At 41.3% G+C, this 26,422-nt stretch overlaps 1 gene segment (V, D, J or C); it reads right to left on the bottom strand.

Moving 5' to 3' along the window:
- Window positions 1-21,909, bottom strand: LOC132828677 (Ig heavy chain C region-like). The segment is given in 8 exon segments: window positions 1-383; window positions 1,181-1,501; window positions 4,909-5,226; window positions 5,307-5,603; window positions 6,715-7,035; window positions 20,089-20,131; window positions 21,439-21,740; window positions 21,867-21,909. Coding segments are annotated over 8 exon segments (2,028 nt in total).
- Between the last annotated feature and the right edge of the window lie 4,513 nt (window positions 21,910-26,422).

Here is a 26,422-nt window from a genome sequence, read left to right as displayed (position 1 = left end):
TTATGTGCAGGTTTTAACAATATCGCTTAGTACGACTGAAACATTGACAGCTGTCGGTTTACCATGAGATTTATTTGTACTCCTGATTAACTCCCGGCTGAGGGATGGGTGCCCCACTAAGCAGGAGTAAGTGATGTCATTGTTCCATTCCGCCGCTGTGACTCTCAACCTGCTGGTCACGAAGTTGGAACCATTCCCCGCCTGGCTATCCAATTGGGTTCGGTACCCGGTATCCAAAAGGGTGTCATTAGCCATCCAGCCAATGTAGATCTCAGCTGGGTAAAAGCTGGTGACGAGACACATAAGGGTCGCTGAATTCTCAGCGTCAATCTCGTCTGTTGATGGCTGCATGAGATAAACCTGAGGCGGACGCATTTGGTCGTCTGCAAAGAGAGTGATGTTTGTTTAGCTGAAACCATCTTACATCTGTATTAGAATTTCATTGCTAGTAATGCATATAGTTTATAAAATATTTAGTATCTGTCAGACTGCAAATATTTCTGAATGCTACAGCATTTCATGTCCCCTACTTTGCTGGTTTAAATCTTGGAGCCAATCATACATTTTGTAAAGATTGCTATTCGTGGAGTGCAAATGATTCATCCACTTACAGTTCTTCACGCTCATTTTCATTAAAGAAGAAGCCACGGCTATTGACTTTCCATGATTTCCTCATAGCGTTTTAACAAACCATTCGGCCCAACAAGTCCATACCCACACGCCAAAGAGCATCCCTCAAAGACCCACTCCCGACAAAAGCACGTACCCCATTGCCAATCCATCCAACTTGCACATATTCGACGAGAACTGGAGCTCGCAATGGAAGCCCACGTCAACTTGGGAACCCTCTCCACAGAGTTGGAATTGAACCTGTGCCCTGAGGCAGCAGTGACAACCAGTGAGCCACTTGCTGCTGCTGATTTGGGGCCATTTACTATAACGCATTAATGGTTTGACAGGATTTCTTTTTCCATTGAACTAGTTTATGAGTCAGGCTTATATCAAAATATCGTAAATTACTATTTTTAGGAAGATGCATACTGGACTGGAAACGTTAACCCTATTTTTCTCTACATAGATTCTGCCATTCCTGCTCTGTTTCTTCGAAATATTTTTTTTTCATTTCAGACTTCCGAAATCAATTCCATTTTGTTGTTATTGCAGTACTATCCCGACTTACCAATTTTCTTCTTGAGAGAAGCTTTCTCTGGTGTTGGTAATTCACTGTCTTCTACCAAGCAAACATATTCGGCACCGCTGTCCCACTCTGATGCAATGACTTTAAGTTTGCTCAAAATGGTGAATTTACTTCCGTTCCAAACAGGATTTTCTGTCTTGACTCCTTTTGTTCTTTCAGCCCCATTCACCTGCCAGAAAACGTTGATGTTTTCTAAGTTGCTGTAAATGATTTCACACACAATGGTCGCTGTCTTTTGTGTCCAAATCTCTTCGAACGGAGGTTTCAGTAGATGGACAGCAATATCTGTCTGACGGCAATCACCTGGAAACAGAAAAGAATGCATGTTTTCAGGCTGCGATATCGAAATCAATTCCAAAACACTACTAGAGTTGCAAATAGTTTTACTTACTGCGATCTGTTATCTGTTTTCTGAGATCGTTTAGGCTTAGTTAATCAGATGCTGTGTCTTCCTTTTCGTACTGGTTGCATTCACTCTGAATATTATGGATAAGCCTTCAGTAATATTTCTGATATAATCTTGAACAGTTTGGAAACTGCTCTGCCTTGGGTATACTGAGGTCTAATGTCTCCATTCGAGTGCTGCACATTTTCACCTATTGCAGTTACCAATGTCAGAAGACAGTTGCTGCCACATGAACTGCATTTATCGGAATCCGGTCCCAGACGAGCAAACACATATCATATGTGTCCCCTGTACATGAGCTTACATTATTTGCTCTGTGTCAGAAAAACTCATGGAGAAATTGAACTGGTATCAAACTGCATTTTATTGATTGCATCCTTTCAACTGACTTTGCTCCCTATTTCCTAGGCAGGCTTTTATTTGAAAATAAAAGATACTTGCTGCATGATTCAGTTCCAGTCAAGGACACATTCAAGAGATGTTTTTCATATTACTCATCTTTGTAGAGTGTTAAGTGAGGAAATCTAAAATATTGCGAGCACATGTCTTTCAGTTCTCAACTCTGGTGTTGGGAATAGCCAAAACTAACAGTTGTTCAGAATCGTGATAATTTTAAAGGAATGCATAACGTAGGGGAAAGCATGCTTCTAGATTGCTAAAGGCAAAATGGTTGCTCTTAGTACAATAACAGTTACTTTCTTTGTGCATGACGTAAAGTACAAATGAAAAGAAGGTTCTTGAATGTTCTGCTTGTATTGTTACCTTAAATTTTCGTACAATTACAAAATTCACAGAACGGGTTATCTCTGAAAGTTTCAATAATACTTGTGAGGAATGATGCTTCATGTCTATTCTGTACTTCAAACGGCATAATTTTATTTTGTGCGCATATTGCAAAGCTTATGCAGTTCCTCTGTTACGTCACTGCCTCTGTCAGGTTGTCTGGGAGGGAGAATATTGAAAAAACTACTCTCTTGTTGATTAATATTACTGTCTCGCATTCCAAACTCTTAAGTATGAATACTTGCTTTTCCTCTGGCTGTCCTGAGTTCATCTATTCCGCTGCGACTCTGTTCAACCTAGCAGACTGTTAACATGAATTTGTCGATTCGCGACCTGAGTTCAGTTGCGCTCCATTACCATTTCTTCCTCAATAGGTGGTTCATATTTTACGTTCCATGATCAGTTCCATCCAAATAGTCTTGCTTTTTCAAAACCTTTCAGCTCATGCAATTAAATGATCGAGGCGGGAATGGAATTGTGAAAAAAATACTGATCAAAATGAAATTAATCATCTAGAATATGAAACATGGAACATTACAACGCAGTGCAAGCCTTTCGGCCCTCGATCTTTCCCCGACCTGTAAAACTACTCTGAAGCCAATCTAACTTACCCTATGCCATTCTCGTCCATATCCATATCCAATGACCATGTCAATGCCCTTCAAGTTTGCGAGTCAATTACTGTAGCAGGCAGTGCGTTCCATGCTCCTACTACTCTGTGAATAAAGGAACTACCTCAGACCTCTGTCCGTGTCTATCACACTTAAGTTAAAGCTATGTCCCTGCGTGCTATCCATTGCCAATCGAAGATAAAGGCTCTCATTGTCCACCCTATCTTAGCCTCTGATTATCTTATATATCTCAATGAAGTCACATCCCAAACTTCTTCACTCTGACGAAAACATTCTCACGTCCATCAGCATTTCTGATAAGAACTTGCCTCTGTATCAGGCAGCATCCCAGTAAATCTCCTTTGAACCCTTTACAAAACTTCCAAATCCTTCCTATAGTGTGGTGACGAGAACTCTACGCAATACTTCAACTGTGGCCGCACCAGAGTTTTTCACAGAGGTAATATGAACTCATGGTTCCGAAACTCATTCCCTCTACCAATCAAAACTAAAATAGCTTAATTCTTCTTAATAACTCTATCAACATGGGTGGCAACTTCCAAAGATCTCTGCACATGGACATTGAGATCCCTCTGCTCATCTGCACCTATTTTTCTCTACATAGATTCTGCCATTCCTGCTCTTCCTCTTCGAAATATTATTTTTCAATTCAGACTTCCGAAATCAATTCTATTTTGTTGTTATTGCAGTACTATCCCGACTTACCAATTTTCTTCTTGAGAGAAGGTTTCTCTGCACCAAACATCTCACCATGTACCCCTTGTACTCTTGACACATTTAACTATTTCCAGAGTGAACCACCTCACAGCTTTCCGCATTAAATTCCACTTGGCACCCTCAATCCAGGGCTGTATCTTACCTCTGTCCATCGGTAATCTACAACATCCATTGTCAATGTCCTCCATGTGATTAGATTAGATTAGACTTAGACTTACAGTGTGGAAACAGGCCCTTCGGCCCAACAAGTCCACACCGACCCGCCGAAGCGAAACCCACCCATACCCCTACATTACCCCTTACCTATCCCTACGGGCAATTTAGCATGGCCAATTCACCTGACCCGCACATCTTTGGACTGTGAGAGGAAACCGGAGCACCCGGAGGAAACCCACGCAGACACGGGGAGAACGTGCAAACTCCACACAGTCAGTCGCCTGAGTCGGGAATTGAACCCGGGTCTCTGGCGCTGTGAGGCAGCAGTGCTAACCACTGTGCCACCGTGCCGCCCACTAATTCTCCATGGTCAAAGGGCTGAATAATATAATCCTTCCAATGCACACATTAATTCATGTGCATGAATTCTACTCGTCGAGAAATGTTTGCATTTCTAAGTACCTTTCAGTTGACTGTCAGCAACCGCTCGAGCTGGTATCAAAGGAGGAGCATGAAGCAGTGACAGAAGCAAGCAAAACACAAAATCATTTCGACACAATCATCCACTCAACAAATTTCATTGTTCTCGAAAGGCAACACGCCTTCAAGCATTAACCTTGTGTTTCAGCCCTTTCTCTTAACATAAGTTTTTAGTTAACCTATTTTTCTCGTCAACCTGTTCAGATACCTCAACACACAACTCTGGAGGAGGTGGAAAGTAAACACAAGCATCTTGGTCCAGGATGCCACAAGAGGGCAATGCGCCACAAGAGGTTCCTTCCTTTTTTTAATATCAGCAGTCTTCACACTCCTTGAGACCATGCGCTTGTGGATGTTATTGCTTCTGCTGTTTACCTCATAGCCATGTGCAGTTTGCTAAAGGTGTTTCATTCCCAGAGATCTTGTGCATTTTAAAATTGCTGGAACCTTAAAATGTTTGGTTAAGATTTCATGTTCTGTTGATATTTAACACAAAGTGTTCATGTTGAACATGGTTGCTAGAACACTGTCCTTACCTTTCGGGCTTCTGATGACCCTTTTCACAGTGGACTGTGAAGGTGGATGCGAGGCAGTACAGGTGTATTTTGCGCCACTCTTCCATTCCGCTGCAGGTAAAATGAGGAGGCTCCGTGCGCTGTAGGTCAGGTCCTGTTCCAGAGCAGTGGGGAAATTGGTGATGTTCTCGTTGACAGAAGCTCCATCTTTCTCCCAGAAAACGCTTATTTTGTCAGGATAGAATCCTCTCAGCAAACATGTGAGAGTAGCAGAGCTGCTGTTCTGAATTTCTTCTGGTGATGGAGGCAGGAGACGGATATATGGCTTCATTGATTTAACTGTAATAGAAGTACATACATTTTTAGTATTTCCTCGCTCATTAAATGACATGTACAAATACATTGTTCTTGTCACCAACCTCTTGCCATTCTTGTTCGTTTTGATACTGCGGGTGATGATTGATCCTGTTTTGCAGAACATGTGTATTCCACCCCACTCTGCCACTCGTCCACGGTGCTCGTCAAGCGGCTGATTGTCACATATTGGTTTCTGTTCGCTGCTTCAATTTGAACGCCTTCATTCCGCACCTTTCCATCCACCATCCAAGAGATAACTACCCCACTGGAAACTGTAGAAAGCACTTCACAAACCAGAATGGCACTTTTATTGATCCAGATTTCTTCAACCAATGGCTCCCTTAATAATACAGCTATCTCTGTCAGAGAGAAATCCGAGATTCAGATTCTGTTCCGTGATCCAATAATGTAATCAGGAGCGCAACAAGAATGTCAAAATCAGTGAACAAGGAAGGGATGAAAAATGCAACCGTCTCTCTCCCTCTTTCTCTCTCTTTCGTGTGTCCTGGGTTTGTTTGTGTGTGAGAAAAAAACTGACAGGAATAAAAGAGAGTTGTAGAGCAAGGTAGACAGGTAGAGACGGAGAAAATTTACTACATTGTGATGGTCGATGCATTTTAAGCACAGAAGGTCATTGAGATCGTTATCACCAATGGGTATTTTAAAGTCCTGCTTAAAAAATGATCTATGTAATAAATGTTCCAAATAAACATATTGGCGCATGCCTGTTGTTTATGTCGCACCCCTTCCAATAACAAATTTCTATCTCTGTTCCACCAGACAACTTATCTCTCCCCTAAGCTACTCTGAACATTCTCACCTCCCCCCACCCCCCAACCCCCCAATACATCCTTTCTACAATTGCATGGCAACAATCGGCAACAGACAATACTAAATCCTCACTAGCCACAGCTTTAGAAATACGCATTGTTGAAAATGATTCCTTTGTGATGAAGTGTGTGCAGTGTCAAGGCTTTATTTTGCTACTCTGAATTGACTCGGAAAATAAGAAAAAGCGGGGGACTACCACGTTGTATAAAGAATTTTGAATAGCGAGCATATCCAGAAACTCTGCCTAAACTTGTCAGTTAAGAGGTTTGCTCACTAATCTCTCTCATTCACTTGCTTTCTTCATAATGGCTCTATATCTGTCTTTTTCCTCTGTCTTTTTCCAAGAACTTTGGTTATTTTGGTCAGACCTATACAGAGCAAAGGGAAATAATTTCATAGGTTATTCTCAACTATCTTTTTGAAAGAGTGGGTTTAGGTACCTGGTTCATTTTGACTCATTTTTGCTGTAACATTTCTCTGGACTACAAATTCCCATTGATATTACTCACTGCAACTAATTCAAGAATGCTTCATCCGCAGTAATAAACCAACAAAATAATTTTCCATCTTGTCTAATATTTATGACAAAACTGATTATGGTAATGAATGTGAGCTTGTGAGTTTGTTTAGTTTTCTTACCCGATGTTGAACTAATTTCTTTTCTCTGGTTACTATTGGAAGCAGAATGAGAAACTTGACAACTGTACACAAAGCCGCTGTTCCATTCCTGCAGTGGCACTTTCAGCAAACTTGTAGAGCTAAAATCATTGGTCGCTGTTTTCGTTGGAGACGTAGTTGTAACGCCAGAACTTATGGTATTTCCGTTCTTCTGCCAGGTCAATGCAATTCTTTCAGGATAGTACCCGGTGATGAGACAAATCAGCTGAAGAAATCTGTTTGCCCTCTGTTCTTCAGTTGCAGAGTAGTGTAGACTGATGACTGGTGGAGAAGGCTGTATGCCTAAAATTACAAATTAAGACTTACTCTCTTGTGTATAGATGGCTACATTGTTTCGGTGATGTCATGTACAATCGATTACTCTCAAATCATACCCAAAAAATAAGATTATTATTGTATCAGAACATCATGTTGCTATATGAGGTTCCTTGTAACGTTGGCATCATATTTAACCTTGAGGTGAGCTCCACACTTGTTCGACTGATAGAGTCCAAGGAGCAGAAAGAAACATTTCAGTCAAATTCGTCCACGCTGAACAGTTTTTCTAAATTGAACATGTGACATTTGGGTCATAGAATCATTGATAACAAAGAGTCAAACGCTTTGGTCAAATTCTTCCATGCCGACCAGATATCTGAAATTAGTCTTGTCCCATTTGCCAGCACATGGCCTATGTCCTTCTAAACCCTTATTATTCATTTACCCATTCAAATGCGATTTGAATCATGGAATTTTGCAAACCTCCAACTGGTAGCTCAATCCATACATGCACCATCCTCAGTGAGAAAAAAAAACTATCGTTTAGAAGTCTTTCATATCTTCCGCTCTCACCTTAATCCTTCACCCTCCATCTTTGGACTCCCTCACACAGGGGAAAATACATTGTCTATTTAAGTTCTCATTACCATCCATAATGTTATATACTTCGATATGGTCACAAATCAGCTTCTGACGCACCAAGGGAAATACTCCCAGCCAATTCAGCTCTCTTATAGCTCAAATCCGTGAACCCTAGAAACATCCTTGTAAATCGTTTCTGAAGTCTTTCAATTTTCAGAACGTTCTTCCGAAAGCTGTAGAGACCAGCACTACAGACAATATTCCAAAAGCGGCCGAAGCAATATCGTGTACAGCTGTCACATGACCTACCAACTCATACTCAGTGCACTGACCAATAACAGACAGCATTCCAAGGGCCTTCTTCATTTGCTGATACTTGGTCCATATTCTACAAACATTTCCTCTTCATTTACCTTCCGAAAATCATTTAAATTTTGTTACAGTACGACATCTACCACTTTCTCTGGAAGGTCATTTCATATACACACCACGCTCTGTGCAAAAAAAAACCTGAAGCACAGATTCCTTTAAATCTTTTCCATCTCACCTTAAAACTATCCATTCCAGATTTGGACTCATATCCCATCGGGAATGTACTTTAATATTTACCTTTTACATTGTTCTCATGATTTTATAAACCTCCAAATGGTCGCCACTCAACTTCCTCGTTAAGACAACCTATTTTTATATCTAACTTCACTGTCTGATTTGACGGTGAGCTTATCTACTGCTCAAACATGAAGACAAATTTGTACAATCTAGAAAATGCATCCCTGACCAAACTCCCAATTTCTAACTTTGGGTCTTCTAATCACCTTCTGCAGTGTCTTAATCTCAGAGTAAAAAATGAGGTCTGCAGATGCTGGAGATCACAGCTGAAAATGTGTTGCTGGTCAAAGCACAGCAGGCCAGGCAGCATCTCAGGAATAGAGAATTCGACGTTTCGAGCATAAGCCCTTCATCAGGAATGAGAGAGAGTAGCCAAGCAGGCTAAGATAAAAGGTAGGGAGGAGGGACTTGGGGGAGGGGCGATGGAGGTGGGATAGGTGGAAGGAGGTCAAGGTGAGGGTGATAGGCTGGAGTGGGGTGGGGGCGGAGAGGTCAGGAAGAAGATTGCAGGTTAGGAGGGCGGTGCTGAGTTGAGGGAACCGACTGAGACAAGGTGGGGGGTGTGGAAATGAGGAAACTGGAGAAATCTGAATTCATACCTTGTGGTTGGAGGGTTCCCAGGTGGAACTCATCTCCCAATACCTCGACACGGTCCTGTCCCCTTTAGTCCAAGAACTCCCCACCTACGTTCGGGACACCACCCACGCCCTCCATCTCCTCCAGGATTTTCGCTTCCCCGGTCCCCAACGCCTTATTTTCACTATGGACATCCAGTCCCTGTACACCTCCATCCCCCATCACGAAGGACTCAAAGCCCTCCGCTTCTTCCTTTCCCACCGCACCAATCAGTACCCTTCCACTGACACCCTCCTTCGACTGACTGAACTGGCCCTCACCCTGAATAACTTCTCTTTTCAATCCTCCCACTTCCTCCAAACTAAAGGAGTTGCTATGGGCACCCGCATGGGCCCCAGCTATGCCTGCCTCTTCGTAGGATATGTGGAACAGTCCATCTTCCATAACTACACTGGCACCACCCCCCACCTTTTCCTCCGCTACATCGATGACTGTATCGGCGCTGCCTCGTGCTCCCACGAGGAGGTTGAACAGTTCATCAACTTTACTAACACCTTCCATCCCGACCTCAAATTCACCTGGACTGTCTCAGACTCCTCCCTCCCCTTCCTAGACCTTTCCATCTCTATCTCGGGCGACCGACTCAACACAGACATCTATTATAAACCGACTGACTCCCACAGCTACCTGGACTACACCTCCTCCCACCCTGCCCCCTGCAAAAACGCCATCCCATATTCCCAATTCTTTCGTCTCCGCCACATCTGCTCCCAGGAGGACCAGTTCCAACACCGCACAGCCCAGATGGCCTCTTTCTTCAAGGACCGCAGATTCCCCCTAGACGTGATCGACGATGCCCTCCACCGCATCTCCTCCACTTCCCGCTCCTCCGCCCTTGAGCCCCGCTCCTCCAACCGCCACCAAGACAGAACCCCACTGGTTCTCACCTACCACCACACCAACCTCCGCATACAACGTATCATCCGCCGTCATTTCCGCCACCTCCAAACGGACCCCACCACCAAGGGTATATTTCCCTCCCCTCCCCTATCAGCGTTCCGCAAGGACCACTCCCTTCGTGACTCCCTCGTCAGATCCACACCCCCCACCAACCCAGCCTCCACCCCCGGCACCTTCCCCTGCAACCGCAGGAAATGTAAAACTTGCGCCCACACCTCCACACTCACTTCCCTCCAAGGCCCCAAGGGATCCTTCCATATCCGCCACAAGTTCACCTGTACCTCCACACACATCATCTCTTGCATCCACTGCACCTGATGTGGCCTCCTCTATATTGGTGAGACAGGCCGCTTACTTACGGAACGCTTCAAAGAATACCTCTGGGCCGCCCGGACCAACCAACCCAACCACCCCGTGGCTCAACACTTTAACTCTCCCTCCCACTCCACCGAGGACATGCAGGTCCTTGGACTCCTCCACCGGCAGAACATAACAACACGACGGCTGGAAGAGTAGCGCCTCATCTTCCGCCTGGGAACCCTCGAACCACAAGGTATGAATTCAGATTTCTCCAGTTTCCTCATTTCCCCTCCACCCACCTTGTCTCAGTCGGTTCCCTCAACTCAGCACCGCCCTCCTAACCTGCAATCTTCTTCCTGACCTCTCCGCCCCCACCCCACTCCAGCCTATCACCCTCACCTTGACCTCCTTCCACCTATCCCACCTCCATCGCCACTCCCCCAAGTCCCTCCTCCCTACCTTTTATCTTAGCCTGCTTGGCTACTCTCTCTCATTCCTGATGAAGGGCTTATGCTCGAAACGTCGAATTCTCTATTCCTGAGATGCTGCCTGGCCTGCTGTGCTTTGACCAGCAACACATTTTCAGCAGCGAATGTCTTAATCTCAGGCCAAGTACGCAGGACCGGCTCTCTGCTTTGTGATATAATTTCGTCATGTCAAACAATCCTTCGATTTCAGAATTCTCTTCCTTTTACTCAACCTCTCAATTACTTCACTCAACTCTAACTCTAACATTTCCTCGAGCTGAAATCGTGTGAGACATTTGTGTTGATGCACTAACCTCTGAAGAATTCCTCATTTCAACTGTCCAAAAACTAATCAATGTACTTTCAGCCTCCGAGACTCGACGTTCTGTATACGGCTCCCTAAACCTTGTCCCATCTACTTCTTAAAGCATTTCTTTCTATGTTAAAACAAAAACCAAGTATTGAAATATTAATTATTTATTTCCGATAATCTGTTTTATATTTGTTGCTAACGAGACAATTTGATCTCATGTAATAATCAGGAAATAATTTTGAGAAATCTTTTCATTTTGACATCATTGTGGTTTTGACAAGTCAACAGAAGTGCGTTTACACACCAGAGACAAAAGGAATCTGGAGGCCTTGTTCAAGTACTTGAGGGAACAAAATTGTTTCTTACTCAAGTAAATTCTCCACGGTATCAAAAAATGGAAACATAGAAGATAGGAACAGGAGCAGGCCATTCAGACCTTCGAGCCTGCTCTGACATTCTTCATGATCCTACTCATCGTCCAAATCAATAGCCTAATCCTGCTTTCTCCCCACAACATTTTATCCTGTTCCCTCCAAGTGCTCCGTCTCGCCCCTTGTTTTGCACATTCAATATATTAGTATCAACTACTTCTTGTGGTAATGAAATCCACATTCTCACCACTCTTTAGGTGAACAAATGTCTTCTCAAATTTCTCCTAAATGGTCCAGTTCGAATCCTCAGACTGTTTCCCCGGTTCTCGCCAACACGTTGTACAAGTTGGCAGCACACATAGATCAATTCCCCATCGTCGAACTGTGATTTCTATCACAGTTGTCAGAATTTCACCAGGAAGTAGAAATGAACAGTTCACGCCTATTTTATAGCCGAAATCTTATTCTTAATTCCCACAACCTCATTTTTTTCCTAAAATTACCTTTCAAAATGTTACGCGCCTTGGTGTTGCATAATGTACCCACTGCTTCTGTGAACTTCCCTCCTTCTGGAGCCAAATTCCTTGAACCTAACATTTATCTTGATCATAAATTGACATCGCTTAATATTTCCCTTAATTTGGACGTTTTTCTTTTCAAAAACAATTCCCTGTGCTCTCAATACAGACAAATGGATTTCTTTCCATTTAATTTTTGATTGGATCTCGTAAATTTAAAGCATTCCTGTCAGGGAACGAGACCACATTTTCTTTTTATACAACATAGAATATGGAATATTACAGTGCAATGCAGGCCCTTCATCTCTCGATATTGCACCGATCTGTGAAACTGTTCTGAAGCCCATCTAACCTACATTATTCCATTTTCATTCATATGTCTATCCGATGGCCCTTTCAATGCCCTTAACTTTGGCGATTCTACTACTGTTGCACGCAGGCCGTTTCATGCCTCTACTATTCACTGAATAATGAAAATATCTCTGAAGTCTGTCCTTTATTTGTCACTCCTCAATGTAAAGTTATGTCCCCTGTGCTAGCCGTCACCATCCAAGGTAAAAGGCTCTCACTATTCGCCCTGTCTAACACTCTGATTATCATATATGTCTCAATTAAGTCACCTCTCAACCTTCTTCTTTGGAAAGAAAACAGCCTCAAGTCCCTCAGCCTTCCCTCGTAAGATCTTCCCTCCATACCAGGCAACATTCTAATAAATCTCCTCTGAACTCTTTCCATCCTTCCTAGAATGTAGTGATCATAACTCTGCACAGTACTCCAAGTGCGGCCGCACCAGAGTTTTACACAGCTGCAGCATAATTTCTTGGCTCCGAAACTCAATCCCTCCACTAATAAAAGTTAATACACTGTATGCCTTCTTAACAAACCTATCAACCTGGTTGATAACTTTCAGAGATGTGCGGAGATGGGCACCAAGATCTCTCTGTGCATCCACACGTACCAAGAATATTGCTATGAACACAGTGCTCTGCATTCCTGTCCCTCCTTCGAAAGTGAATCACCTCACGCTTTTCAGCATTATATTCCATTTTCCATCTCTCAGCCCAACTCGGCAGCTTATCTATGTCTCAATGCAATCCACAACATCCTTAATCATTATCCACAACTCTACAAACCTTAGTTTCATTTGCAAACTTACTAACCCATCCTTCTGCACCCTCGTCCAGGTCATTTATAAAAATGACAAACAGCAGTGCCTCCAAAACAGATCGTCGTGATACACGACTATTAAATGAACTCCAGCACGAATATTTCTCATAACCATCAACCTCTGTCTGTTTTCATCTGGTCATTTTTTTATGGAAACCACTAGATCACCATCAATCCCATGCTTCTGCATTTTCTGAAATAGTCTCCCGTGGGAAACTTATCAAATACCTTACTGAAATCCAAAAACACCACGTCAAACGCTTTACCCTCATCCACTTGTTTTGTCACTTTCTCAAAGCGCTCAGTAAGATTTGTGAGACATGTCCTACCCTTCACAAAACCGTATCTACTGTCCCTAATGAACTTCATCCACTCCAGATGATTATACATTCTATCTCTTACCATCTTTTCCTACACTACACCCATAAACGAACTAATGCTCATTGCTCTACAATTACCAGAGTTGACTGTACTCATCTTCTTGAACAAGGGAACGACATTTGCTACTTCGCAGTCTTCTGGCACTATTCCTGTAGATAATTAAGACACCAGGATCAAAGCCAAAGGCTTTTCACTCCCCTCTCCGGCTTCCTAGGGAATCCGAGGATAAATCCCATCAGGCCCAGTGGACTTATCTATTTTCAAACTTTCCAGAATTGCAAACACCTCCTCTTTGTGAACCGCAATCCCATCTAGGCTAGTGGCCTGTATCTCTGTATTCTCCTCAACAACATAGTATTTTCCCTGTGTGAAGATTGACGGAAAAGTTTCATTTAGCCATTCCTCTATTTCCTCTGACTCCACTCACAACTTCTGACTCCTACCTTTCATTGCCTTAATCTTACTCGAGTCACTCTTTTAGTCCTGATATACCGAATGATAGCCTCAGGGTTTTCCCTCATTCCATCCACTAATGACCTCTCATGTACCCTCCTGGTTCTTCTTAGCTCCCTCTTTGAGTCTTTCCTGGCTAACTTGTAACTCGCAAGTGTTCCAACTGAGACTTCACGTCTCATCCCAACATAAGCCTCTTCTTTGTCTTGGCAAGAGACTCAAATTCGTTACTTAACCACGGCTGCCTCGCCCGACAACTTCCATCCTGCCTGACATGTATATAATTAACAAGGACAGACAGTAGCTGTTCCGTGAATAAGCTCCAGATTTCAATTGTGCTGGTCCTCTGCAGTTTCCTTCCCCATCCTATGCTTCCTAAATCTTGCCTAATCGCATCAAAGTTGCTTCTACCCAGATATGACTCCTGGCCTATATATCTATCCCTTTCCACCGCTAACGTGAACAAATATGTTCTACACCAATGCAGCTGACTACACTGTTCACAATTTGGTGTTTACTCATGACCGTGTTATACTCACCAGACTACTTAATACAGCCATCAGCAGGAATACCTGCTTGTTCCATCAAATCAATTACTCTCTCGAAAATACCTCAGCTGACCTGTGAACAGAAATTCCAAGCTTTTCAAAGGTATTCTAGATTATTCTGCAATTCTCAGTGCTGGGATCCCATCTTCAAAATCATTCAAGTAAATCTGATCTGAGCTCTGCTGCCCAGATCCTGAATTGCACTTCTTGTTCCTCCATCAACGTTTCATCTCAAAGTCAGACAATACTTTTGAATTTATTTTCTCTTCCATTTGTTCAAATTCAACGACAGCCATGGTTTTGCTATTACAAAAGCCCGAGATTAACAATCTCTTGCTTTATGAACTGGGCTATTGCTGACTTCTAATCAATCCCCAATGTCTACCAATACTCAACAGTCACGTCATCAATAACACGAGAAGATATCGCATGTGAAATTTTATAATGAAATAATACACGAATGCAGCAGCTATCAACCCGCGAGTGAAATATTGAGTTGATTACATTCTTTGAATCTTTTACACATGACCACTGTTCCGTGCTCTCCAGCAAGCACACTGTCAACAAACTGCATCATTTTGCTGTAAATTTAGATATCAAATGTTATAAATAACATCCATGGCAATGACTATGTATATCAGTCTTGGGAACAACATACCCTACATAATAACTGATTCCATCTGCACACTGATGTTCTCACGCATATGCTTATGTCTTCTCCGTCATGCGGTGCGAAAGCATCAATTTGTGATAGTTTCCAGCAAGTAACAGAGTTACATTAGTTCGAATTGCCATTAGTGAGGTCCATGCTGACAGTCAGCATATACAGAGGCCAATAGGTGATGAAACTACTCTTGGCCTTCAACATTATCCTTCCCACAAGATGATATAGATTGGATTCGTGCAGATGATGTAGAAATGACGGGGAGGGGTGGGGTAGGAAACCTATACAAGTTCTACAGTTCATTCAGAGAGTCACATCAGACCGGAGGCATATTCTGTCTCTTTCTCTCCACCAATGCTTCCAGGAAGGCTGAATTTCTTCAGAGTTTGCTGTTCTTGTTTTATGAAAGGGAGAGAGGTGACCCCATTTCAGAAAAGCAGCCCGTGGAATGGGTTTGAGTAAAGCTGAAAAATTGCCATTTCAAGAAGTCATTTGTGGGAGCATTGTTTGGGTCAACATGTGTAACAATATAATAGGGAGAACATAAAGGAAGGCATTGCAACAGCTTGTCAGAAAATCAAAAAATCATTATGCAAGCTATTATCTGTAAAATAACTGCGAAAGTTAGATGGGCAAAGACAGCTCATCAAAATAGATCTTGCAATCATTCATTCGAATCGCAAGTTTTCAACCTATATTGAACATCCTGCAATGGTGGAATGAAATTGGATTAACTCATTATCTCACTGGAAAGGCGCTCTTATGGATCAGCAACAATAACTCCATTGCATAATACAATCAATGTGAGAGATAGACAACGGTTCTTTTTTTAAATAAAAATCATATTCTGTGGACACGAAATCAGAGCTGGCTGAAGTGAACTGGAAAATCAGATGGAGGAGAATTCGAACATGATAAAGTGGCAAACATGTCAGGAGACATTTCAGATCACTTAAATAGGTACATTCCAAAGAGTAAGGAATATTCCAAGTTTCAGAACTGGTTTATGTGGTTTACGATAATATCTACATTCAGGAAAACGTGTGTGATTGTGGATAAATAGATGGTAAGTCAGAAAATTAGACAGAATATTAAAATGTTCGGAAATGAAATGTCTGAAAATTAAGAAAGAAAGATTGCATAATCAGAATATGATAGGAAGCTAACCAGTGAGTTAAAAGAAAGAGAGAGGACGAGGTCCTGTAACTTTTTCGAAAATAAAATAATTTACAAAGTGAAAGTTAGTCATGCAAGAAATGAATGTTTGACAAATCATGCTGTCAAACGCAACAGAGAAGAAATAAATAGAACACTTATTTTCCAACAGTTTTTATGACAGAGAATACAAGCAGCATTCTAGAAAATGCAATTAATCGGCAAATCGAAGGAAGGGGAAAAGCAGGGAAATGACATGCAACAGCGAAACGGTCCTGCCTAAACAGTTGCAGCTGCGGGCCGAGACCTGCCTGTCCCCTCGTGACATTATCCCTGCGTCCAAAGTGAAAATGTCATTCAAATAACTGACATTCTGTGTTGACTGTTGCAATTCATCTCCAATGCTGGGGAAATCATTTAGAATAACAATGCATCACATTTAACAAGTTTATCAAAACATTTTGAGACAGCGAGCAAGAAATGGCACAAGTCAGTTTGCAATGTTAGAAGCTGTTTAAAATAAGGTGCAACTGGACAAGTTCAAAGAAATCACGGCTTTATGAACGGGAAATCATGTTTAAGAAATCTACTGGATAAAAGGGGAATCGTCGGTTGCAGTGCGTGGTGAGTTCCCGTAAATGTTCAATTAAATGCCAAATCAAAGTTGATAGTGGATAATGAAAGACAGAGGACTGTACAATACTGAAATGGACAGGAGAATAGCTGAAAGTGACAGTAGGTGTGCAGGAGTAATCCTAAGGTTGGCAAGTGGTGTGCCAGAGGGACTGTTGGAGGAATTGCTACTGTTCGTAATTTATGTGTTGGATTAAGTGGGACATGCTTCGTTTGCCAAACATAACAAACTCTCAAAAATAAAAAGAGGCATTAAGTCATCAGAGGGCCAATTAAACTACAAGAATATCTTGCCACGTGTGAATAAGAACACGGTAAATGACGTGCAATGTAGTAATTTGGTGAAAGGGATGAATATCTAGCAAGAGGAACAGAAAAGAACAATCAAAATGATGACATTTTGTGCAACTCTGAGTTGCAGAAAGACGATGGTGTCCAAAAGGATGGATCACTTGACGTTAGCACATCTGGCCAGCAAATAATTCAGAAAACTAAAACAATGATGCGATTTGTCAAATGGGAAACTGGACGGGATTGTGCAGAAGCTTTTTTTTCCAGATAAACCAGGTACATAAAAGATTCCTCCTGGACTGTGTGCTGCGTCTGATTGGTCATCTCAGTTACATGAGATGTGAATGCATCAGAGGCCGTTCAGATAAGGGTTACCTGACAATTCCCTGGAATGAAAAACTGCCTTTGTCGGAATGGCTTTGTAGCCCTCCTGACAGAATTGATACTTGAATGCTGCATATGTAGTGGATATGCCATGATTAGGTCTATTAAAAAAATGTAAATCAGATGAAGTTCGGATACAATTTCCCAGTAATATGAAAGACAGTCAAGGAAAGGCAGAATGAATGAACCCTGTCGAGCAGCTAGAGGTTGTAACTTTTTTTTTATAAAACTGCATGTCGGACTGAACGATGGGTTTGGTACAACTTGCCAATAACTACAATAAAATTGCGAAATCATAATGAAGAACAGAGTCAGTTTACACCATATTTTATAGGGTAAAGTAGATTGTACCCTGACTTTGTTGAAACGAAAAGAAAGCTGTCACAGTTGGCGAAGCCCATATCCCTTTCTAAAAAAAATCTACATAACAGATATACTTTAGACTTGCAAGATTCATTTAAAAAGCAGAATTCCCAGAATTAATTGAAAGGAAAGGAATTTCCACGAAATAATTGATACTTCGCAAGGTTTGTAGCTCGAGTTGAGGTTTAGGGTGTAGATTTGCTCACTGAGCTGTAGCCTGATATCCAGACGTTTCGTTACCTGGCTAGGTAACATCATCAGTGTCGACCTCCTTCACTTGGAGGTAATGAAACGTCTGGATATCAAACCTACAGCTCAGCGAGCAAACCCACACCCCATAATGGATGCATCACAGACAAACTGGTGCATTACAGTGATTAATATTTGGCAGAACTATAAAAATGACAGACCTCTGTAAATACTGACAGACGTCGTAATGAAATAACAAGTTCGAACCACTGACACTAATTAGCTAGAAGATAGTGATTAATGTAGATATTAACTTCATACCGCTGGGAAACTTGGATTTTTTTTAAATTTCAAAGCAACTAGCATAGACAAGATCCAATTGTTTTTTTTTACAATGTTTACCGTAAGAGAAAAGAACTGTCAAAATAAACCAGAAAATCTCTGTCGTCTATTTCAGTTAAATACAGTTGAAGTTCGGTTTTCATCATCTCAGCATTCCATGGAATGCCCAAAGAAACTATTAACTGAAAAAAAATGAAGCTATTGGCTGAGACACCATATTCTTACAAGACCACAGGGGCTGCTCTCTCATGAGAGGGAAAAGACTGTTGGTGATTTAACCTGAGGGCCATCACATCTCAGGGGATGGACAGTTAAAAGGATTAACACTTTCCTCAACACTACCTTCTGCCGGGGCAAACTATTCTACGCACCCTCTAGATGCACTAAAATAATTTTCTATGTTCACACATTAGTCTGAAAATGCCCAAATTGCAGAAGTTGTTTAGTGCAGTGAATGCTTCCTGTTGTGGGATTGATACCACGGCAAAGCTGCATTTTTTTTGTTCGGAGGTGCCTGTGCTGAACTGGGTGGACAAGGTCAAAAGTCACACGACATCAGGTTATCGTCAAACAAGTTTTCTTTTTATATCACAAACTTTCTGATCTCTGCCCCTGTGTCAGGTGAAACCTGATTTCTGACCCTTTTTGTTCGTTGTTGTCAATTATGAACTACTGATTTGGGGTTCCCCTATTATCACCTGCACTCGTAAATACCTGTCCAAGAATACGACAGCAAGGTGACTGCATCACAAAAGCAATGCTGTCGTGCACACATCGACTGATTGATCCTACTTCGGTCGGTATGATGTCCTGAGGATCCATGAGGGCAAGGCAAAAGACTATTTAGCTTGACGTGGTTAAAAGAATTGAATTGGACAGCAATTAATATTATCAGCAAGGCAAGACTATTCCACTCTAGGAATTAATATCGTACAGATGGGCTACATGATTTCCACTTTAATGTCAAGTAAACATTTTACACTAAAGCTGTAGTGGGTTCAAAGTTCTCAAATCTTCGACACCATCTTAAACACAACAAACTTCAACCTACAGGTGGACATGTATCTGGGAGAGCACGTTTCAGATAATCTGGATTCGTGCTAAATTACAGTGAAATTACTCTCCACTAGTTGTCTGATATAGGGCACTGGTAAAATCAGTGCACAATTATTCACATTTTGTGCAATTGGAGCAGACGAATTTCAGCTCCAATCAACCTTCACCAAGCCCAGGTTTGGTGAGTTACAATTGTTCCAGTTTCAAAATTGGACGGTCAATTTGCTGATTTGTGATAATGTTAATGTAATCGAAATTATGTTAAATAATGAGGATTGTCTATCAAAATATTGATTTTAGACACAATCCGAAACATTACTGTTAGCAGAAAGATTTCCTCAATCTAGACTTGGATTTGTTGTTCAGATTAGAAGTTTTGCATAACAATGGCACACTGACATGCCTTAGTACAGCTTCACAACTTGGGCAGTTTTCTGCGTAAACTGCTAAAGCCATCATCTACGCAAATAAAATCTTATATACTCCATGCCAAGCAAGTTAAACATTTAGATTCTCTATTGGCTTGTCCTCAGCTACATTTACGTCTATATTTGTATATTAGCATATATTTGCTCAAACAAAATCTGCAAATGAGTTTGAAATGGAAGACAATAAAATACAGCACACAAAATAGATCGATTAGAAAATGTTCTGAATCTCACGTTGCGCAGTTGAGCCTGTTTTAACAAGAAAACTTTATTTTTAAATAACTAAACTGCAAAATCGAAGCGATAAGTAGCAAGAGGAACACTTACCAGGTTTCACAGTCAGAATGGTGCCGCTTCCGTAAACGTCGTAGTCACAGTCCATCAGCTCCCATTCAACGCCATACAAAAAGTGTCAGTGAAGCAGAAGTCCTATAATCAATATACCAAAACACATCCTCTCTCCCATTTTCCAGATATATTCACAGCATTAACAAATCTTCATTTGTGAACAAGTTAAATCCATTCACATACCCGCTATCTCCAATGCCAGTTTGGGTGACATTGGAAACGTTAGCATGCTGATCTCTAATCAACGTGAAACTTGCATACAATTCCAGAATGGAACGAATTGGAATTGATGTTAATTCTATGAAACAGCATTCATGACAGAAAGTTGATTATGGAATCATGTTCATCAGAAGCAGAAAAAGGAATAACTGTCCGAGAGGTTTGTGCTCTGGCTTGTGTCACTGTGCAATCCCAGCTACACATTGTTTCACACCAGCACAAGAAATCCATTGTTGCAAAAATAAGTGAAGATTCTTCAATACCCCAGGATATTGATTGATTGATCCAGCAAGTGTGACGCAAATCACTCCCTTCATATATTGTATTCCCAGTCACGTTTATAATTCTCAGCCACTCTTCAAATACTGGATACTTACCTATATTGCTTTGTGAATAGGATTTTAACAGTCACATAATAATCAGCTAAAGGAGTATGAAAATCAGTCGATAGCAGTTGCCAGGCCCTAAACGTTGCAAGAAATATTTCAGCATGAGGTACTTAAGCATGCAGATAATAATTTATATGAGCAATGGATTCACATGTGACAGGACGTTTCTGTATTGCGGGAATCACAGGTTAGTCACTGTGGCAGTACAGTAACACAGTCACACACAGCAATGTAAAAACTTCCCATTGTCATTCATACAAAAACACCAAGTCGATGCACAAACTGCAACCTGGATTCCTACCAATGTGCACCTTCTCTCATTTATTTCAGAAAACCAATTTTCATATCCAAACAAACTCTGGAATAGCTGGCCATCCTGATAACCAATAAATCAAAGTGTTTGCGGTTCGGGTAACAATGTGTGCTGGTAGTTTCTGTATTACAGACGTCGAGTTCTCGATTGTTGTGGTCATCATACCAGTCACAGTGATACATCACAGTGCAAAAATAAATGCTCGCACGTTACTGTAAGTTCAACAGCTGCACTGAATATCCAAGTGCCCCTTCTCTGAATTTCCCTGCTGAATTTTGTTAACTATCTTTTAGAACTTGCCTCCTGCTGTTCTGTATCATGAGCAGTGCCCTCAAAGTGCATGTTGAGCGTTGACATGCCAAAACAAGGCAAATTTGCTTCACAGAAGATCTGAAGGTGTTTTTGTATTGGTGGAAGATCAGGTTTATTACTGTGATAACTATATGCTTGACAGTGATATGTACCACTGTCTTCAACTCTTAGGTCACGAATTCGCAAAGAAAAGGACTTTGCTTCCTTGTTCACTGTTTCCGAGTATCGTCCACTAATTGATAAGCTCTTCTTCGATGTTGTGCCCTTTTTTGTGAAATACCAGTACGTGCTATCCAATGCACAGCTGGAATCTTTTAGGACGCAATTGATGGTCAGTGATTCGCCTGTCTCCTTTGTTGCCGTTCCCGGTGTTTGTTCAACCCATGCAGTAAAGACATCTGTGCGGAGAAAAATATATTTAATACATGACATTTGTTTCTCATCGGGAGAGTTTCAGACAAGGAAATTTCAATAATATGAACATGGTCCTTGTATGTGTAACATCGATGAGAAACAGTACTTACTTGGTAACCAGGCTAAAAGGCATGAAAACAAGAAAATATTCATTGTTTCTGCACCAGCAAACAGAACTTCATACGCAGTCAATGCTGGAATTAAAACCTGTTCTGTGTAACAGTGTGTGTCGGAGCACCGACCTTATAAACCACGGGAGGCTCTGTTCATTTGCATCATGTGGAGCGAGAAACCAATCACGTTGATTCTAACGCACGAATCGTGATGGGCTGAGCTTTGTGGAGACGACCCAACATCACATCATGGAAATCTGCATCAATTGAGAATAGAGAGATTAACAGCATGTGCTTACTTCCTTGTGTTTAACTTGGTGATAGTTTAATTTCATATCCATGAAGATTTGTCAAGTTCAGGCAGCGAATTCGTGAACAAATAATTAAATAATTAAGACTGAAACCCACACATGTTCACCTCTGACAACCGAGTGGCCAAGCAGTCTTATGTATGCATGCAATGCTCGCTAGAACCATAAAATTAGAAACATCAACTTTAATTGGCGTCTCTCGTTCCTTGAACATTCCGCATGAAATGTGTGTAAGTCTTTGTCTATTAATAACTATGAAAGTAAGTACAGGTTTTGCAGAATTCAAAATTTGAAACTGTTCATTGAAGTCAATTCAAGAATTCAGAACACAAAAACACGAAAAAAGAGACGAAATTCAGCCTGTTTAAAAATGGATAGAAGCCTCTTGTCACGTTGACATCATCCATTTTGGTATAATCTTCGAGATGGTGCTGCTGAAACTTGAATGTTCTATTCAACTGTAAATATGGCTCATAATTCAGAAGATCAAAGCGATATTGATAGATTGGTGTGATTTAGTTTAAAAGCAGTAGACAGAACTCAGGAGCAAGTGTAAAATATTTTTTGGCACTTGTTAATCAAAAGAGGATTCAATATGCATTGAATTGCTCAAAGTGTTTTGTTTCGTTGAGGAAGGCTTCTTTTTCAGCATAACGTTAGAGCTTGGTAGGATTGTACAAAGAGTCAAATGAAATTCCAGTTCCTGCTTGTTAAATCAATTCAAAATGGTGCAAATGATAAATCCCAACACTATATCACAGATCAGCCTTTGACTCCACCAAAGAGTTTGTGTGCTGTGATTTCAAAGCTTGCACCAATGATTGTACAGAATGTTGACTGACGTGGAAAGATTAATATGATGATTACATGGAAAATGAGCTTTCTTTGTTCAAAGCACTGCAATTGTTGGTCCACATAATGTGCGTTTGAATTATGAACAGGCAGAAAATGTTTGCATCGAGAAAGAGAACTTCGAGAGATTGCATAAGCTGGAAACAGGAGCCGTGCATATACGTTTAAATGTCAAATCTTTGCCGGGGGAAGCAGGCACACCCTCGCAGACAGCGTTATGATGCTGTGAAAACTTTTACCAGGGTTGGAGTTTCATATCATGATATTTCATCAGATGGGGTCCGATTAAAACACATGGCGTGAAGTCTTAACTTTGTTCTGCTCTTCTCAGATACTGCTAACGTTGTTTAGCATTTTCAGTGTAGTCTATTTGCCCGTTTTCAATGCAAAAACATTCAGCATCATCGCATGCTGTTTGCCATGTGGAGGTGGAGTGGAGGGAATCGAAGTTCTTGAGGCTGCTTGGCTGAAACTGAATAATATCTAATTTCTTCCTGATTATTATCCGTTTATATCTTCAGAAGAGGCAACAAGAATGCCCCCCCCCCCCACCCCCCGTGCCAAGAAGAAGATGATGGCTGATTTGAAATTAACCTCAACTCCACATTCCTTCATTCTGAACAATGTTTCATCACCTTGAAATCAAAAATTTATTTACCTTTCCAAAGTAAATATTTAATACCGTTCTGATTTCTCTGTCTTTGTGGAAGAGCATTACAAAGATTCACAAATATATAAGCAATTATTTCCCTTTCATGTCTGTCTGAAATGGTCGAGTCCTTGTATTACAACTATGATTTTTTTTCTCTTTTCCCCAAAAAAGGAAACAATCTTTCATCATCGACCCCGACTAGTTTCCTCAGCACTCCATATGCTTCAATTAAGTGACTTCTGTCTCTGCTTAACTCCAGAATGTACAGACCTCGCCTCTCTCCCCTGTTTTCTCATCTTTCTCATGAACATTTCCATAAGCACAGTGACCAACACTGTCCAATGTGAATCTGATTTTTATCTGAGCAATGCCCTGTACAACAGAAGCTGTTATACTGTTGCAGTGCACTGCTGTAACAAAAACACATAGATTTAATTTAACTTTCTTGATTAATGTCCGCAACTGGCTCTCAGTCTGTGGTTTATGCATTCTGACAGCCAGATCTTTCTGCATGTGAGAATGTTGCACTTTATTAAAATCATGATAATAATCAGTATGACTACTGATAAGTGTGTCTTAACTTTTATCTTGGATCGCAATGATTCATTTTATGGTATTCACTTATTATTTGCTGAATTTTCCTCAATAATATCTTCTTCATAAACCAGGTCTGAAAATCAGCCTTCTGTCGAATTTAGTCTGATCCGTTGTTTCCAATGATTCAGCAGAATATTCTGAAACTACGCAAGGCACGTGTCACTTGATAGCCAGCGTTAGAAATGAAAAATAGGCAGGGTGAACACGTGGCTTGAGGGTTGGTGTAGGAGGGAGGGGGTTCAGATTTGTTGGGACATTGGGACCGGTTCTGGGGATGGTGGGACTATTACAAAATGGACGGTCTACATCTGAAACAGACTGGAACCAATGTCCTTGGGGGAGTTTTTGCTGCTACTGTTGGGGGAGGTTTTAAACGAAAGTGCCAGGGGTGGTGGAAACCAGAAGAGAAGACAATTAGACAGTGATGTGGATACTAGAGATGTAAGAATCATAAAGATCGCTTTAATAAGTGGAAGAGTAGGCAGCTAGCAGATGAATGCAAAAGAACTGGTGGCCTGAAGTGTATCTACATTAATGCGAGTACTGTGTTATAGGTAGATAAACTTAGGACTTGTATTGGTGCCTGTGAGAATGACGTATTGCAATCATAGAGACTTGGTTGAAAGGAGGTCATGATTGGCAACTAGATGTTCCAGGGTATAGGATATATTAGAGAGGGTGCAGAGAAGGTTGACGAGGATGTTGCCTGGTATGGTTCTAGCTATGAAAAGAGGTTGAGAACGTTAGGATTGTTTTCATTAGAAAAAAGGAGATTGAGGGGGGACATGATTGATGTTTACAAAGTGATGAAGGGTATAGACAGGGTACATAAAGGCAAGGCTTTTCCTTTAAGAGAGGTCATGCTTTCAAGTTGAGAGGTGAAATGTTTAAGGGGGATACACGCAGCAAGTACTTTATACAGAGGGCAATGGGTGTCTGGAACGCGTTGCCAGCAGAGGTGATAGAGGCATGCATGGTAGATTCATTTAAGATGTGTCTGGACAGATGTGTGAGTAGGTGGGGAGCAGGGGTATACCGATGCTTAGGAATTGGCCGACAGGTTGAGACAATAGATTTGGATCAGCTCAGGCTGAGAGCTGAAAGGCCTGTTCCTGGACTGTAAATTTTCTTTGCTCATTGTTCTAATTAAAGGCATAATGGCTTCATCCTTTTATAGTGCTTCTCTAAGAAAGCTTATCTAAGAAAGAGATAAATAGTAATCTATTAATGTCCGGTCTCTTGCAACGAATTCGTTAACTCAAAAGCCGTGACATTTAGGCTGGTTAGCCTAACCTTGGTCGTTAGTAAGATTTTCGTGTCTATTATTCAACATGAGATTGCAGAACACTTGCGTGTGCTTGATAAAAATAGGGTTGTTTCAGCTTCGTCAATGGGAAGCCATGCCTCACAAATCTGAAAAAAAATTTGAGAAAACAACCATCAAGTAAGACAAAGGAGACCCAGTAAACACAATGTATTTTGATTTTGACAAGCACGGAGACCTGCTGAACAAAATAAGAGCCATAGTGTTTGGCATAACTCACTGACATAACTGGAGAATTGGCTGACTGGCAGAAGATAAAATGTGGGGATAAAGAGGTCATTTTCAGGATAATAGCCAGTGACTACTGGATTTCTACAGGGTCAGCGTTGGGACCACAACTATTCACTTTATTCATAAATGATCTAAACGAAGAAACTGAGGGCATTGTTGCCAACGTCACAGATTATACAATGATAGTTTGAGGGACAAGAAATGCTGAGGAAATGGATTGTGCTGAAGGATTTCGACTGTCGGGGGGATTAGCAAAGAAGTGGTAGATGGAGCATCATGTGGGGAAATAGAAGGTTATGAATTTTGTTTGGAAGGATAAATATGAGAAATATTTCCTAAATGGGGATGGACTTCTGAAACTTGAAGCATGACGAGAGTTGGAAATCCAAATGTTTAAGGGTCGATTAGGAGCACATGTGGAATAATGTGAGCAGTTTTGGACTCCTGTCTAAGGAAGGACGTGTGGCATTGGAGGGAGTCCACAGAGGCTTTACAAAAACGATCTACTGGAGACCAGGCTTATCTTATGAAGATCAGTTGAAGATTCTACCTTTGAGCGCAATGCAGTTTAGAAGAATAAGAGTGG

Source organism: Hemiscyllium ocellatum, chromosome 27 (assembly GCF_020745735.1).
Source record: "Hemiscyllium ocellatum isolate sHemOce1 chromosome 27, sHemOce1.pat.X.cur, whole genome shotgun sequence".
Taxonomy (NCBI): domain Eukaryota; kingdom Metazoa; phylum Chordata; class Chondrichthyes; order Orectolobiformes; family Hemiscylliidae; genus Hemiscyllium; species Hemiscyllium ocellatum.
This window is presented reverse-complemented; position numbering and strand designations above follow the sequence as displayed.